Source organism: Octodon degus, unplaced genomic scaffold, assembly GCF_000260255.1.
Source record: "Octodon degus isolate 3935 unplaced genomic scaffold, OctDeg1.0 scaffold00022, whole genome shotgun sequence".
In the NCBI taxonomy this organism is placed as follows: domain Eukaryota; kingdom Metazoa; phylum Chordata; class Mammalia; order Rodentia; family Octodontidae; genus Octodon; species Octodon degus.
Genome location: NW_004524598.1, coordinates 21,433,447 through 21,451,771, shown reverse-complemented (window position 1 = coordinate 21,451,771; position 18,325 = coordinate 21,433,447). Strand labels below are relative to the sequence as shown.

Below are 18,325 nucleotides of genomic sequence, written 5' to 3'. Positions count from 1 at the left end.
GTGTGTGTGTGTAGAGGGGCAGGGTGTGTGCGTGTGTGTGTGTAGAGGGGCAGGGTGTGTGTGTGTGTGTGTAGAGGGGCAGGGTGTGTGTGCGCGTGCGTGTGTGTGTGGTGTGGCTGGAGGTAGAGATCAGACAGAATGAAGAAGAGAGGGGAGGGAGGGAGGTGTGGGGAAGGAGGTTGGGGTAGTGAGGGAGAAAGAGAAAGCTGTGACTTAGACAAGTTTTCTCAGGAGATAATAGTAGCAGTGGGGAGGAGAATGCCAAACTCGGATGAAACTAAAAGCGGCCGCACCAGGAGGGTCGTTGCAACAAATGGCCATTCATTCATTTTTTAAAGCCTGCTATGTGCCGAGTCCTTACTGGACTCTTGGTGTCCTCAGTGGAGAACTGCTCTGCGCACTCGTGGGACCCGAGGGCCCGGGGATCCAGGGCGCCGTCAGCATCTCTTATAGGGCATCAGTAACCTTGCAAACGAAGGAAAGGATGAAACCCGAAGCCCTTGGGAGGTGGGAGCGGAGGCTTGATGAGCCCAGCAGCCTGGGTGGGGTGGCGGGGGTGCAAGGCTGGAGCGGTGCGCCCCGAAAGGGGGTGGGCAGGGGGCCCTGAGCAGGCCTCCAGCCCCGATGGCCGAGGAAGTCTGTGGGAAGGGGCGGGTGATGTTCTTGCGCGTCTCGTCTCGCTGTGTGCGCCTTGTGACCTACAGGGAGCCGTGCAGGGCTTGGGATCCGGAGGCCCGGCAGAGCCAAGGAACGGCCCGACCGCGCTCCGGTGCCTGCTCTCCCTCTTCCCACCTGCGCGCCACCGCGGCCTTTTCTCTTTATTGTGCTCCAGATCTCTGCCATCAGTTAGCTCGTTTTGTTCAGGGCAAAACTTGTTAACCGAATGGAGCGCCCCACTGCTCGTCTGACCCTCTTGTGTGTGCACTCGTGACTGAAGCCAGGGGGGTGCGCTCTGCTCCTGAGCTGCGTCCCGCCCTTGGAAGGCTTTCACGAGTCAGGGTCTTGTGAAGTGGCCCCGGCTGGCCTTGAACGCGGAGTCCTCCTGTCTCATTTGCGTTTTGAGTAACTGTCGCAGCTGTCCCTTTCCAGAGGGATTCACCGTCCGTTCTTCACTGAACGGTGGGCGTTGAACCCCTCTTCCCAGCCCCGCGCCAGCCAGAATTCTACTTTCTGTCTCTGGGCATTTGGCAGCTGTAAGTAGTTCAGTGAGGTGGAATCCCTCGACGTTTATCCTTGTGGCGGCCTCATTTCTCTTAGCCTAATGTCCCCAAGGTTCATCTGTGTGGTGGGCAGCACGTTGGAGAATCTCCTCGTTTGTATGGCTGGCTGGGACTTCATGCAGACGCTAGTTGCTTCCACCCCCTAGGGATTGTGAAGGACGTGGCTACAAGCAGGAGGGTACAGACATATCTCTCCAATTCTGCTTTCAATTATTTTACATTCTTACCCAGAATTATTGATCGTAACATAATTCTCCTTTGAATTTTTTTAGGAGCTGCCTGCCTGGTTTTCATAGCGACTACACGGTGTTTTGCTGTTGTTTTTGTCTTCTTGAAGTCACTGATGTGCTTTATTGTTTCAACCTCTAAGATTTTAAAGACATAATCAACCAGGTGGTGGCGCTGGGACATATTTTCCAACACTACTCCCATAAACTCAAGTTTTGGGTTCATCTTTGGAATAAAATTTCTCTGTTGACAAGGTTTTTTCTAATTGCAAAAACTCTCCCTGGTTTCCCTGCAGACACCCACTCAGTCTTGGCAGCCTTTCACTGTACTTGCATAATGTACCTGAGTTCCAGCTATTTCAGCTTCTTGCTAAACTTATGATTTTCTGGTTTTGTTCAATAATAGTGGTCCTAATGGATGTCAATTGATATTTCATTGTGATTTTGTGTGTTCTTAATGATTAATGATGTTAAATGCCTCAATGTGTTTACTGGCCATTTGTGTATCAGAATGTTTATTCAAATCACTATTCCAGTTTTAAAACTGGGTTCTATTATTGTTTTCTATTTTTAAAAATATTTTATGGAGAAACAAATAGCAATAAGACAGTTTCACAACCGATTACTCGTATATTTTCAATAATTAATACATTGCATGTTGTCTTCGTAGTGGTTATTCATTGTATAAGATGCAGACCTGATATCCTGTCCACAAACACTATTAGTACAAATCTCTATTCATTGAATTAAGAGCATGGAGCTGTATATCTATCCTAACTAATTTGAGTATACAGTTACAAAATGGTCGTTCATTTGTATCCCCTTTTTTGGTTAGTTTTGTCAGAGAAGGGCATTCCATTGTCATTTAAATGCTGTAGGTGCCTGAATTCAGCAAAATGTCCCAATATAGCCCAGCAGTCCATAGCAGTAGTGGGTTTTCCATGAGACTGTCGATGTCCGAAGTTGTTGACTTGAGCCTTTTACAGCCATTCTTGTTTTTGAGTTGTAAGAGGTCTTCATATTTTATGGATATTAATCTTGTATCACACATGATTTGCAAATATTTTTCCCACTGAATATTTATTTATTGTTGATTGTTTCCTATAATGCAGGATTTTTTTAAAAAATTAAAGTTTTTAATTTGGATAGTCAAGTTTATCTGTTTTTCTTCTAGTGCTGATTTTGGTATATCCAAGAAAGCATTTGCACGTACAGTCTAACTGAGGTCCTTCCAAGAATTTCCCCATAAGATGAATCTTTCTTCCGTGTAGAAACAGAATAAATCGTCTTGCACACGGCCCAATAGTAGCTGCCATTATATTCTTAACTTAGGACTGACCCATTTTAGGTGCCCACGGGGACCGCGCTCGTCATGGTGCCCACGCACGATGCATCTTGTTTTCTCTGGTTTTTTCACTCCTCTCTCTTCCCTCCAGCCCCTCTTCCCTTCCCTACTTACAAAGCTTTGTCCCCATTCTATCCTGTTTTTTTTTTTATTTTTATTTATTTATTTATTTGAGAGAGAGAGAGAGAGAGAGAGAGAGAGAGAGAGAGAGAGAGAGTGGTGTGTGTGTGTGGCCAGCTCAGCCCACCAGGGGGCGGGGCTGGCTGGCATGTGGTGCTGGGGGATTGAACCACGGTCCCTGATGCTTTTGCTAAGCTTGTTCTAAGTAGGTGCTTTAGACCACTGAGCCATCTCTCCAGCCCCTCTATCCTGTTTTTAATAACTTCTTTTTCCCTTTCCCTTCCCTTTCCCCCTTTTCCCCCACCCTGGTTCTTCTTTCCTTTTGAATAGTTTCCACCCAGTTCACAACATCTGCTGTACATTTTGGTCCTTTTTTACTCCTTTAGTTTCTCACATCAGGGAACTACATGATGTTTAACGTGAGTCTGATTTACTTTATGTAAGATACATTGCATTTTAGAAATCCAGCCTTTTAATCTGAACAATGTAATTAAGCTGCCTCTGTCTTCTATTTTGACCTGCTGTGTTAACATACCTTGGGCGCTTTCTTAGCATTATTAGTGCTTAGGGAATCAGAAAAAATTTGAATCATCTGTCCTCAATACATTGTCTTCAAATGTTCTAAGAAAGATTAAAATAATTTTTTTTTTTGTTACGGGGGTTCAAACTCAGCACCTTGCACTTTCCAGGCAGGCATATGAGGCCCTGAACCCTCTCCCCGGCTAAAATAATGTTTTAAACCCAATGTAGTTTAGTTTATTTTGGTGTGTCCATATGAGGAGCTTAAATACTACAGGATTAGGATAATATAGTGGGAAGGAGCAGAGTGTAAAAAGGAAAGGTTGACCCTAGCATATGGGGTTGGTAGAGAAATACATGATTTTGTTCCCCCTACATGTTCTGACAACCAACCAAGCAACCACGCAACCAACCAGGCAAAACCTGACTTTGAATAGGTCCAGGAAAGAGAAGCTTCATTTGAGAGGGGCTGCCTGAATATTGTCAGAAATTTGAAGGTGGAGGATGAGAGAAAGCTTTGCTACCTGCTTGCGAGGCTTGCTGTAACAAGGTGAGCTCAAAAGAGCAAAGAGCACAGTGACTTGTCTTTTGCTGTGATGCTACCCCTGCTCAATTGAGTAATCTTGTAACAGCTACTCATAGAATGAGACAATTATAAATACTTATATCTCTATGTATCTCTATAGCTGTATCTTTGTGTATCTAAACTTTTCATTAGCCCTGAATTAATACAGGGACGATATTGGAAGCTATGTTTCCTCTCATTGAATAATAGGGAAAGAAGTTTATACTATCTTAAAGCAAAATGCAGCCACATCAGTAGTCTTCAGCAGGTTTGGTTTTCAGCAAGAAGGCGATTCCCCAAAGTGGGAGAATTCTGGGGTGAGGCATTTTGCGTGTGATTTGACGAGGTGTTGTGGCCTCCGATAGCTCTGTAGTGTGGCTTGTTGAATTGGCTGAGCCTTCAGTCTCAGGGTAGTTGATTACTACTGTTTTGGGATTTATTTCATGGAGGTCTCTGTGGTTTTGACGTTCTAATCTGTGAGGGGATTTTTAATAACTATGCCTATGGATTCTTTAGTATTGGCCTAGAGTTCTGAGTTTTCTGCCTTAAAAGGCATAATAAAGTTTTTCAAGTGTTTGTATAAACTTATGTGTATATGTTTTATATCCATGTTTATATATTTTCTGAATTGCAAACAATGGATTCCAGGTGACTATAAAGCAAATGATTAAAGTGCATTTTATTGTGTGGAAATTATGTTGAACCTTATGAATTTTTGGAAGGGCTTCTGAAAATGTTTGCTTTATAGGATTTCCTCTGAAGAAGACTGTACTACAAAGGAAAATGGATGTATTTAATTAATCTTATTTTACTACAGTCTAAACAATAAATTAGATATGCATTTAAGAAAACATCTTTGACATTTAGACATTACAGTTGGTTTTTGGATGCTTTACTTTCAATCATTAGGTATTTAAACTATGTCACGTGATCATTTCTTCTCATGTTGATAACTGACATGAAAATTTCAAAAAATAAAATGCAGATTTTTCCATAATGTCAAAATGGCCTGTGGAGTTGGTCCTGAGAGTGGAGGGTTTCCATCAGACTGTAATATCTGAAATCTTTGGTCTATTTCCTCCCTTGCCCGCACCACTGTTCCTGGTAGTTGGTAATATTCAATTATCTCTACATTTTAACCTTGGTGTTTACCTCTAATGCCGTTCAAGTCAGTAAGTGATTCATTGCATCTGGATTCAATAAATAAGGTTTGGCAGAAAAGGGACAATGTGTTGCGGATGCATTTGGGCCAAAGCAAACAATGGATTTGAAACTGGGCTCTCAGAGCTCAGAAATGCAATTAAGCATCCACAGGTTTGGGGTGGGTACCGTAGCACTGGGCTTGTAGTGGTCCAAGATTGTCTTACAAGACCAGTGATGATTTTACCCAGAATACCCAGCATTTGCCTGAAAGGCGTCCACCGCAAAGTGGACTGGAAAGTTCCCCACGTGTCACCCCAGTGTTGAGTCCTGGCTTCCTGAGCTTCCAATATTTTGGGCACTGGCAGTAACCAGAGTGAAGCTGTGCGGGGTCAAGGATCAGGGGACACACCCCTGGGCTGCCTTCAGGAGCTTGGAAAGCTTGAGGCATTATTTTCTGTGTCCTTCCTAAGACGTTTGCAAATCTCTTCTCTGAAGATTAAAGAAAAAGGGAGAAGGTAGGCAAGGCCAGAGGAAAAAGAACAGTGCAAGATGGACTGCCCTGGGTTCTAAGCTGCGCTTCCCCACCTAGGTCTCTGTCTCTGTCCCTCTGTCCCTCTGTCTCTCTGTCTCTCTGTCTCTCTGTCTCTCTGTCTCTCTGTCTCTCTGTCTCTCTGTCTCTGTCTGTCTGTCTGTCTGTCTTCCATTTCCCTCCCTTCCCTTTCCTTCCTCTTCTTCCTGCCATCTTTCTTTTTTCCTTTCTCTTTATTTTCTCTCCTTCCTTTCCTTCCTCTTTTCCTCCCTCCCTTCTTCCTTTCTTCTTTTCTTTTTTAAAATGAGGGAATAAAAATAGAATTCTCTTCTCTCTTTAGGCAGCAATGCTTGTGAAAGAGCAGTACAATTAATGTCCATTATTTCCAAGTGTCAGTTTTAGAACTAGTGTCAGAATATAGACTTTCTGAAACCCTCACTTTCTCCCTGAAGGCATACATGACTGTGCCCAGGAGTGGAGAATTTTCCATTTCTTCAGCTTTGAGAGAGGGCGCGATGACACAGAAGTCCTTTCTGAGGTACCTTCCATGGACTTAACTCTCTCTGAGCAAATGAAAGGTTTGTGTCAGGCCTTACTTTATGCTTCTTACTATCATGGATTCAAAATTTTACGTTTTGTGTCCTAGGGTGGGGAGAGTCATTTGTGCATTGAGGAAACCACCTGGGCTTCTGCCCTTCACCCCCACATGATATTTTTTTCTAGTCTTGTGAGCAGCATCTTCCGTGAGGAAAGGCAAAAACCAAACATGCTCTCTGTGAAGCTGCTTTCCAAAGAAGGCCAGTAGGTGGTGTGTTAGTTGTCTATTGCTGCTTAGTAAATGACTACATTCTGACAACTTAAAACAATACTTATGGTCTTCTGCTTGACTGGCAGTGTCAGAAATTGTTGACCTGAGTCCCCCACAGCTCAACATAACAGCTTGGCTTTACTTCCTATATTTCATCTTCATACTTTTCTACTGGATGGTTAAGACTAAGATAAAGCAGGACCTGTGCAACAAGAGTTGTAGCTTTTTGGTCTGAGAAGGTCAGTGAAATGCCCTCAGGATTTATCCTGAGATCCTGTACCTCAGATTGTAGAACCTTTGTCAGTATCAGCCATGTGGATGAGTCATGGCCATTGCTTGGCCAATGTGCTCTCTGTGAAAGCCTGAGAGACTGTTTTCTCTCCATGTGACCCTCCTTAGGCACACTCTACATCATCGTTCACTTTCCTCTTTGGCCCCATAATCTCCTTGATCAGAAAATCTGGGACACAAGTGAGTTACATGACATTACAGTACAAGATCTCATATGTCCTGAGTCTTAGTTGACCTTGGAAGGCTAAGAGTCAAGCGGAAGACCCAATATTATTATGGATTACTGGACTCTTTTAGAATATTTTGCTGAGTTAACATACCTATAATATTTAAATGACGGAATTAAACAAAAAAGGGGATATATAAATGAATGTCCATTTTATATCTATGTATTCAAAACGGTTAGGATAGATATATAGTTACATTCTCTTAATGAATACAGGGATTTGTTGTAATGGTGTTTGTAAATAGGATATCATGTCTGCATCTTGTACAGCAAATAACCACTAGGAAGAATGTGTACAATGTGTTAATTATTGGAACTGTCCTACCAATTTGCTTTGAAACTGTCTCATTGCTATTTGTCTCTCCATAAAATTATGGAAAAAAATGCCAGTGGTCTTCATTACTTTTCTTGTTGCTGGGACAAATACCGGACACCAAAGTGAAAGGAGGAAAGGTTTACTAGGCCCACCGCTGTAGAGCTTTCAGTCATAGCTGCTCCAAGGCAGTGTGGCATGGGAGGGTGGCATCGCAGAGAAGAAAGTTCATGGCAGGCAGAAGGCGGAACAAGCAGCCAGCAAGGGACGCCAAAGTCCTCTCTGTTCCTTATATTGTACCCAAGCTCCCAGCACTAGGGCAGTGCCAAGCCAATCAGTGAGTTGAATTAGTAACCGCCCACCCTTAATCCTAGCCTTGCCCTATGCATCAGTTACACACTGTGGATTCAGTCACCTCTGAAAAATCCCCACCCATGACTGTACCAGGTTTTGCAGGGCCACCTACACAGAAGCCGTAGTGCCTATTTATTACATCATAGTTCTGTGGGTCAGAAATCCGAGTACTAAGCAGCTGGGAATCTGTTCAAGGTGTCATAGGCTGGAATCAAATGTCAGCCCAGCTGGGTATGGTAGCGCGTGCTGCTAATCCTAGCACTGGGGAGGCTGAGGCAGGAGGAGCGCCATGAGTTCAAGGCCCGCCTGGGCTACGTAAACGAGTGCAAGGGTAGCTTGCACTACATGGTGAGACCCTCTCTGAAAATAAACAAGACAAAACAAAGTCAGCCCGGCGACACTCTCTTTCTGGAGCTCAGGGCTGTCCTCCAAAAACACTTGAGCTGTCCACAGAAGTCAGGTCCCTGAACCTGTATGAGTTAGGCCCTCCTTTTCTTGCTGGCTATCAGCCAGTGCCATTTTCCACCCTAGCCACATGGCATTTACCCCTTCAGGAGGACTGGAAGGGTTTCTCGTGTAAGGACTCACTTGACTAGGGGAGGTGTACCTCCTTATTAGCTCTGAGTGAACTCGTGTGTGGATTGAATGACATCTGCACAATTGTTTCTCCACTGTCATAAGCTTGACCTCCTCACAGGACTGATGGCTGCTCCTAGCACAGGCTGTGTTCTTACTGAAGGGAGAGAGCATAGGCACTGGGGGCGGGGGTCCTGGTGGTGTCTCAGAGTCCTGCTTAATACAGGTAGCATGCTGAATTTAGGGCCTCGAGAAGGCCTCGGCCTTTGTGAAAGTCAGAACTGTCCTAGTCTTGCTGGGGTGCCCTCTGTGTCATCCTAGGCTCCATACATTCCACTTAGATCCAAGGAAAGGACTAATTCTGGGTCACGTCTGTACCCGTTGAGTCTAAGCTGGCTCTAGCACTCTTTAACGTGTTCAGCCCTGGGCATGGGGTTGTGGTGATGTGTAAGGGGTTCCCTCTGTGACAGGCCCTTGGAAGAATGCTCAGGCTTGTGTTCAGTACTTGTCAAAGCTGAACATGATGCCCGCCAGAAGCCAGGCAGCAGGCTGAACCTTGTGTGGTTCTGATCCAAATATTAGGAATTAGTTGTGAGTGATCTTTGACCCAGAAATAGGTCCGGCCAGCTCCTTGCTCTCTGTGAGCTGTGGACAGCACTCCTCCAAAGTGGTGGGCAGAGAAGGAAAAGGAGGAGCCGCTGAGGGACTCATTCTGTTTGAGCTAATCGCAGATCTGCCCCCGTCCAAATTGATTGCTCACTGCAAGCTATCTCGACACTTCCTTAGTCTGGGAGGTAAATGTAATCAACTTTTGTTTGTTTCAGTTAAAATTTTTTTCTTCTGCCCTTGAGGAAATAATTATTTCTATGATATGAAGATAGTAGCCCAAACATTAGCAGTAATTAGAGCAGATGGCTGTGAATATTTCTACGGTAAAATACACTGATGCTTACTCTCATTCTCTGGGTTTCTTTCTCCTTCGCTCCGCCAAGATATTCATTTTGCTTCCCTTCAGGTATAAAAGGGAGGGGGGAAAGCAAGGGAGGAAAAATAAAGGTTCCCCTGGTGTATAAAACTGAGAAGCTGTCAAAGGTTCATAGCAAGGAGAATGTGCTCCTGTGTATTCAATCACTGAAATTAAGTGTTTTCCAAGGCGATGCAGTCATGGGTTCATTGCATGGGGAAATAACATGTTGTAGTCCATCACTTAAAATGTTAACCTTGTCTCTTACTAGTGACTGGGAGCAGAAATGCGTGCTGCATGCTCACTGGTTAAATGGCAGCGTGTCAGCTCTGGGGGGAAGGCTAGCGTGTACCTGTCAGTCTCCGGCTCGGACTCTACCGTGCATGCGTACCTGGGCGCACGTGTGCATGGGGCTGACGTGCACCGGCCCCTGCCCGCACACCGCTGCTCTGTCCTTCCAATCGCTTTTGTGTGGCCTTCTGAGACCCGGATTGTTGCTCAGTGGAAAATAAGAAGAACTGAACTGATTTCCAGTACTTCCATGTGTATCTTTTTACTAAAATGTTTTGCTCGGTTGTCCTCAAACCTTCAGGAAGCTACTAGAGTTTACATCTAAAATGTCTCTCCTGGGCCGGGGATATGGCTCAGTGGAATAAGCGCTTCCCTGGCAAGTGGGAGGGCCTGAGTTCAATCCCTGGTTTCGCAAAAAAAGACAAAAGAATGTTCCTCTGAAGTCTCATGTATGAAAAGTGATTGTGTCCTGGGACACCGCATTCTTCAGTGGATCAGTGGCTCGCCGGGCTCATCACTGAGTGAGCTATCAGAAGGTGGGGCCTGTTAGAGGGGCGGGTCGTGAGGGTTACCACGAGGAGGGCAGCTTCTGTCCTCTGGCGCCTTCCCTTTCTCTCTACTTTATGCTACCATGGGTGGAGCCCGCGCTCTTGGGATGTGCGCTATCTACAGCGGAGCTCGCCGACTGTGGCTGAAACCTCTAGCTACGCAGTCTGTCCTCCTCCAGCTGTCAATTCTGAGGCGCTTTGTCGAAGCAACAGGACTGGTGCAGCAGCTACATGGTAACTGCTTGTCTTAGTTGCGGAGCGTTCCATTCGAACGCACTTCATTCCTGGCGGGGTACGTGTGCACTGTACTGAACGGGTCGCTGGTACTATTCTGATCGATCACAAGCATCGGGATAGAATGTAGTTCCCAAGAATTTTCCATAAACTGCTAGGGGACAAGTACTTTAGACCTGATGGGCCCTGTTGTCTGCATCATGAACTGACAGTCAATATAGACAAACAATTCACAAATGGTTGGTGGAGGCCATGTGCCAACATGGAAATAGTAGCTTGGATGGTAGGCTGGCTCGTGTTCTGCTGTACAGCACTGAAGGTCTCACTACAGGCTGTGTTCTGCGGTGTATGAAGAACTCGATATGCGCGAGGTCTTCATGTAGTGCTCCCACCACCTTCCGGCTACAGCTCTGGCACCCACCTGCACTCCCTCCTCTGCCCCTTGCACTCCACAATTGCCTCTGGCTTGTACTGCTCTTTCCTGCTCCAAGCCCTCATCAGAGATGCTGACTGATCGCTCAAAATCATACAGTTCTGCCCAGCCTGGCATTTCTGAATCACTTCACTTGCCTTTTTTTTTTTTTTCCTGAGAGCCCACTACTTATTTTATGTATTTATTCTTTTCTTAAACTATAAATTTCCCAAGGCTAAAGATTTGTTTTGTTTTGTGCTTCAACCTGTACCTGGGGAACAGTTTGTGCTCAATAAATATTTATGGTGTGCAGGAATTCATTCACTCTTTTGTCCTCAGCAAGAAGCTTGAAGAGGGCTTATGATTACTAAGTAAATTACAGGATATCAAAGGAGTCTGAAAAGGGCATATGATTGTAGTTAAGATGGTACTCTTTAGGTTCATTCAGTAAATCTTAGCCACTATTGTTCATTTTTTAAAATTAAACTTTAAGTGGAGAGAGGAGAACCCTTATGTTTTTTGAGAAGTGAGGATCCTAGAATAAATCAAGTGATACCACTATGCCTGGGATATTAGAGGTGTTTGATATCAGTAGCTGTCACTTCATTATTATTTTCTCTAGCAAGTAAGATGATCTCCAGACTAAAATTCAGAAGAGACACGATTAGACGAGATGGAAGAAAGCTCAGGAGAGGGTAGAGACTCCACATGTGTTCGGCTTCCTCACTGTGGTCATCCTCCGAAGCACTGAAGAGGGCCAATACTTACCTAGATGAAGCACACAGCTGAGACCAGCGGTCTTTGGGACACTGTGGAGGACAGAAATGTGTGGTGTGTCAGACCAAGAGATAAGGCACCGAGCAGCCCAGTGTCCAGGGCACCGTGGCAGTGTGCAGCCAGGCCCCGGGGGCGCCAGGGGCTATTTCTGCCATACCTTCGAGCAGCTGGTGTGCTAGGTGATGTGGGCTTGCTTTCTGCTATTGTCTCTCACCGTGAAGAGTGACCAGCCCTGAGAAAAGAAGACATCATTCAAGGCCAGTGTGAGCGCAGCAAGAATAAATTATTCAAACTAATTCACTTTCTATTCTCTGAAGAGTAATTAGATTATAGGTCAGGATTGCTACTCATAAGGTTGGATTTGAGTATGGCTAACTTTTCTGCAGTGAGTTCATTTTGTTTCATAGTCAACGGGATTAATTTCAGCCTGTGCTAATTTATCTGTGGTGTCCGGATTAAAAACCAAAGATGATTCACGCAGTAGATTTCCCCTGCAGGCCAGCCCCAGTTGTTGTGTCTTTTGAACTTTCTTAGTGCCTTGGTTATGTTTTTAATTATGGAATCAATCACAATTTAATTATCTGATTGTTTGTCTTTTTCTAAACGATAACAGAAACACTTTTAAAGCAAAAATGAGGTCATATTCCTCTGGGAGAGTTCCTTTCATATTAGCTCTTATACAAAGTATTTGTAACTTTAATTGACCAACAGATTTAACATTACTCTAATTGTAATGCAACTATGAAGACCATTAGGTGGAAGGGCAAGTGTTATCTAATGAAGGTTGTGAGAATTGTGTAACTATATAGGGGCAAAAAATAAGAATAACAACAAAGCAAAATGGAAAACTGCCCAGTAATATCAATTGCAAGTTAGTTGAGTAGTAACATATATGAAACTAAGAACATAAAAGTGACATTTCGGTCAGAGTAAGATAAGGATGGCCTCTGGAAAAAGTAACGAAGTGTGTCACAAAAGAGAAGGTAAGAAATTTAGTTTTATAAGCATTAGAAACAGGTTTATATAAAGGAACATTGGATAAAACGTAAAAAAAGACGTTAAGTCATGTTATTGTCATTATCAAACTATTTTAATAGCTCAGTATGCACCGTGATCATAACTGTAAAGAAGCGAGAGGAGCGTCCCGGTGTGCAGGAGGCGATCCCGGCGGCCGTGCGAGGTGGGCCACCTGCGGGCACCGCGTCCTTGTCCTCTGCGGGGAGCCGGGAAGCTCCTGCAGGGTCCTCACGAGTGGCGGGGGCCTTGGAGGAAACAAAGGAGGGCAGAAGGCGAAGGAAGCGTTGCTCACGGGGTTTGTCTTCTTCCACTGCCGAGATTTGCACACCGGGCAAGAAGGCGCTCTGCTGAGGTGTCAAACGGCTCTTCCCGCCGCCTCTGTCAGCTGGGAGCGCAGTGGCTGAGCGCCGCAGCCCCCGGCAGGTGCGCTCGCACGTCGGTCGTGGGCTGCCTGATGCTCCAGGCTGCTGACCAGCGACTTCCTTCAGGATAGCTCTGGCGGTGCTGCGCGCACATTTAAGGGGACAAGTAGGTTTCGCAGACTCTGCACATTCCCTAAGTTCAGAGAAGTGCTGACGTGCTGTAAGGAAAAAACAAATTGCATAAGCTTCCTGGCTCAGGCAGGCAAGGCTTTCCTTTTCTTTTTCTTTTCATATTTTTGGGTTTATTTGGGGCTGTATTTTTGGAAGTAAAGATGAGGGCACATTCTGGAGAGTTCTTACATCTCTATTTCCATATCTACTCTCCTGAGCCCGTAAGGAAATGATTCATCTGTTGAGTGGATGAGACTGATCTGTGTATGCCAAACGAGAGCGAAAGGTGGGACACCTTGGGAACAGTAGGGGAGAAGACTTCCAGAGGGTGGAGGTGAAGCCCACACTGACCGAGGAGCTGGGTTAGTGATGTAGGTAGCGCTGCCTTGACCAGAAACATCGCATTGTATCAGCAGAGAGGTTCTCCAACATATTGACAGGCGCTCTGTTATAAATGCTGTCAGCATTCTTTTCTGTTTGATTAGTTCAAAGTAAGATGCATCAGAGAATGGAGATAGTGAAAGGTGAGTGGTCTCCACTCGCTCTTGGGGCAGTGGCCTGAAGGTCTTGTGTAGGGAATGACGCCACCAGCTCTGCCCCTGTGGAGGTGCAGGGGCCCGAATCCTTAGGGCAGTGAGCTTCTGCTGGTGGATGGTAGCACCCTGCTGTCATGCAGTTCTGTTGCTCCTTCGCTTCCACGGGCAGCTGACCAGTAGTTCAGGCTGCGTTAAGTTCTGACCTTTGGTATTTAGCCACTTTTTATACTAAAGCATGAATCATCAGTAAACACACAACCTTAAGATATGTTTAGGAGGGGAGCGAGACACTTGGGCACAACCAAGTTTCCATCTCTTGAAAGTGAATGCTTGTCATCTGTATTTATTTAAAATTTGCCAAATTGAGTAGAAAAACTTAAGGAAAAAGGATCAGTGGGACATTTCACAGGGACACTGGGGCCAAGATGCAGGTTCTAATTTAGCTCTTCCCATCATTTGGTTTATGTTTAAAGATATTTGAAAACAGAGAAAGGAATGTGAAAGTGCATAGGCCAACCATGCTGAGGAGAAGATCCAGGGAAGGAAGCATTTTTGAAGTATTTTAAGCCTTAAAAATCTACTTGTTCACATATTGTATCAGAAAGTGTGTGTGTGTGTGTGTGTGTGTGTGTGTGTGTAGTATCTATAAAAACACGCATGGGGTTAACAGATAAGATATTAATTTAATAAATTATCTGACAATTTGTATTGAGATGTGTTTTAGGGGTGTGGAACCATAGTAATGATCAAAGCAAAGTCCTTGCTTCATTTGGGTAAACTCAATAACTAAATGAGACAGATGCAAAGATTATCTTATCTAATACCAGAATGAAGCTTTATTACTGAGGATGGAATGAGTCGTGGTGTTGTTTTACAAGAGTAAAATGCAGGGAAGGAGAGGATGCTCCAGTAGAGACATAGATGAGGTGACAGAGAGAGGCATAGTGATCTCTGGGGACAGAGAGTCCCCATGGGGGACCCACTAAGTGGAAGATTGCAGGTGGAAATCTGCTTTGCATGCCTCCTTTGTCTCCACCATGAAGCACTGGAGGCTCAGCTTCCTCCGCTTTAACATGAAGGTCGCGATATGTGGTCTCATTGGCTGGGGAGGGGCTGAGCCTACGATCTCCGAGGGCTGACAGACCCCGGCCATAAGTCACAGCACGTGCAAGGCAGCCAGTGACACGTACAGGTGCGCCAGTGAGGCACAGACTTTCGTGCTCACTCAGAGGATGGTAACAGATGTCAGTGCTGGCTGTGACACTTCACATTGTTCTTCAGTGAACAGAAGGCACCACGGCGTAGTTTTCCATGGACTCTTCTTCAAGGACCTAGTGAGTGTCAGCTGGTCTGCACCTTATCGCTGTGTCATGAGCCGGGGTTTTCTTTGTGATTCTGTCCCTGGGCTATGGATCTGACTACTAGGTTAATGTTTCAGAGTTTATACCGCAGGAATCTTGGTGCTTCTTATAGGCCACCCACACCTACTCTGTTCAGCTTGCTAGCTATGGGGTCACCTTGCCTACAGACTCTGCACTTCCTGTGTTGGCTTGGAGGAAATATACCTTTGCCTTTAGGAACGTATCTCCCTCCTCTCCCTTCTAGCTCTTGCCTTGAGTTGGCACCTTGAACGAAATTGTTATCTGAGGAGGTGACTAAAGGAATCATAGATTCCTGGACCCCACCTCCTGAGCTTTGGATTTCCCAGCTTTGTGATCACACTGTCAGGAGTCTGTGTTTCATAAGCTTTGTGCTAGGAGACACTACCAGGAGCACCTTTACAACAAATAGGACCGTCTAGAACCTTGCTGTCTTTGGCCTGGAAGTCTCAGCTTTTTCAAATGTCTGTGCACTGAGGACTCTGAACTGATGACACAGATAACCTGGGTCATTCTTCTCTGCAGGTGCCTGGGCTGTCTTGACCTTCTTCATCTTCCTTCCATGTTATTTTCCGCTAGGGCCCTGAATTAAAGAATTATAATAATGTATAAGGTGCATTGTTGTGAAAGTTATTTTTACTTAGTCTGTCTCCCTGAAGCTGGCTGCATAGGGAAAGCAGCAGGAGTTCCCTTTCCCTTTCCCTTTCCTTCTGTGGAGAGGCACGCTTCGTAAGAGTCACAGTGATGCTTGTGTACAACTTATGCTTTTTTCTGTTCTTTTGCAACTGGTTATCACTATGTCTTCTGCCCTTCTGTTCACCAGTGGGATAAATGCGACTTTCGCTTCTCCTTTGCAGATGTAGAAAATGGAGATATCATGCTTCCTATTCTGTCAAAGTCTTAGTGATTGAGGTGGTGCCATAATTCAGAATGATTGACCTAGGGGTCTCTACTCTCCCCGGGAAAATATACACACTCCTCTGGCAACCCAGTTTTCGATTTCCTCTCTCAGAAATCCTGGCAGGCACAACTCTTCTGCAGGTAGAGTTGTTGGCCTTGCAAATATGTCTTTCCTGCTCAGGGATCTCCTCTGGGCCTCTGATGAGTGACCAGAGGCTCTCCTACAGTGTTCCTTTTGCAGGAACCCATGCTTCACATTTGGTTGGAATCTGGGTGGGAAGGAGCTGCTGGGGAAAGTGGCAGACACATGCTGCTGGTTTGCCCTGAGGAAACTGCCTTCTCCATTCAGATCTTATTAAACTTATCATAAAAGTAGCTCCGCAATGTCACAAGATGTTTAGACATGTTCTTAGCTTTTTGCATGAGTTGAATTCTGCTGTCTGTGGTTTTTATGTCCTTGTTTTGAAAGACACATGACTTCTGAGTGACCATGAATTAACAGGAAAGCTACTATCCTGTGGGAGCAAGGATGGCTAGGCAGCGGGGCTGTGCCCTGCCGTTGTGCATCTCCGCGGCTCTGCTCGCTGCCTCAGTGAAGGCTGCAGGTTATTCTTTTGCTACCTGTGCACCTGTGAGCTTTGCTTGCCACTGAGGCAGTGAGGTCTTTCTGCATGCAGAGGAAAGGCCAACACAGTGCCACCGAAGGCTGAGTGGGGGACAGGTCTAAGTGCCAGAAAGAGGACTATTCCTGTATGGCAAGGACACTTGGCAGTTGGACCAGTGAGAAATGATGCCAGTGACGTAAGGCCACATGCCACCCAGCAAGCAGAGTGTTGGAGCTCTCCCTGTTCCTGGTCTTTCAGAACTTTGTGTCCAAGAGGCAGCATATGTCTGTAAAACTCAAATATGGAATCCACTCTGTCTGTTGGATAGAATGTGGACCTGTGCTGAAACATGTTTTAAAAGAGTCAATTCCAGGGCCCTAGCAACTTGATCTGTTCCACATTTTCTCCTCTTTGCTTTAGTTGTATGAGGAAGATGGGTGATTACTTTGTATTGACATGTTCAAAATGTTAAAATGAATTAATTTGGTTTAGATGAAAAGCTTTTATTTTATTGCTCAGTTATACTATCCTTTAAAGCCGAAAATCTCTTTTCCAGGGTGAGCTTTCGCTGCAGCTTTGCCTCAGATGGTCCAGGGCTTCCAGCTGGTTTCCTGGCAGACAGCCACACGATGGCGACAGCGTCACAGTGGAGAAGGGCCAGGGGCTGCTGCTGGACGTGAACACCAGCACCCTCAACATGCTGCACGTGAAAGGTCTGTGCACCCGAGTACCCGCTCTGGCTCTGTGCGATGCTGTGACTCGTAGGGAGAGAAGGGAGGGACACGTGTGGGATACACTCCAGTGGGGCTGACAAGTGATTTTAAGGCTGTTCTTTATACTAGGAAAAAGAAGTGGTTGAGAGGTTCAAAGCAAAAGCCATTCATTTGGAGCTTACCAGCACAGAGCTTGATTATTTTAAGTTTCAGAAAGAAAGTAAGTTAACAGCGTTCTCAAAGAACATGCTTCTTTGCTTGAGTCTTTGTAGTCATGCACATCCAGGGCTGCCTCACAATGCTGCAAAATGCCTGAAATCGGTTCATGCTGCTGGCTTTGAAATCCCCTGCCAGGAAAGCCGTGTCTTCCTGCTTTGCCCTGTTGTGGTTTTGACTTCTTGGTCTCGTGGAAAGTTGCATAAATAGGCTTCCTTATTGCAAACTAGCCGCATAGCTCTGGGGCCTCAGGAGTTGACTGAGACTGGGGAATTCAGGTTTCAGCTCTTCCACCATGTGGCCCAGCAACAAAGCCAGCTATTTCACCTCTCTGTGTGTTTGGTTCTTAATCTGTTAAACAAGACTAAAACTCGTTGCGCACCTCAGGGGCTCCTAATAAAAAACAGATATCAAGGTGCCTTTGGTCCTTGGTAGTGAATGTTTGGAAGCTGTGATTAGTTATAAATAAAGCTCTAGACTAACATGTGGTCTTTTACTATAAATATGAGGTGTCATCGAAATATATGATGATAGTTGAAATTTTAAAAATTGATTACAGTTAAAGACACACTGGCATTAAGCCCCCTTAAAATATTTGCTGCCACCTTACACACTCCTGTGTCACATGCTCAAGCGGTTCCGAAAGTAGTCTTCTGTGTCTTCATGAGGTGTGACTGAAAATTCGGTAAGCACTGTTGCCTCATGCCATCCAATAGAAAGATGGACTCCGAACGTATTACAGTGTGTCCTCATTTACCATCCTCCAGCTTCTGGCCCTCCCTCAAGTCAAAATGACCAGGAAAGATCAGTATTTTGAATCCATTCAGGCCATGGAGGCAACCCTCACAACACAACCGAAGAGGCTCACGACAGAGGACTTCTGGAGCTGCTTCAGAAAGCGGCAAGCATGATGGGATGAGTGTGCTCTATGCAAGTGGGAATATTCTGAGAGGGATTCATGGCA

General features: G+C 45.3%; 1 protein-coding gene across 1 annotated transcript in view; it reads left to right on the top strand.

Moving 5' to 3' along the window:
• Window positions 1-18,325, top strand: part of Pkhd1 (PKHD1, fibrocystin/polyductin) — a 503,959-nt gene that overhangs the window by 138,268 nt on the left and 347,366 nt on the right. The window contains 1 exon segment of the mRNA XM_023712007.1: window positions 16,989-17,145. Coding sequence (XP_023567775.1) covers window positions 16,989-17,145 — 157 coding nt within the window.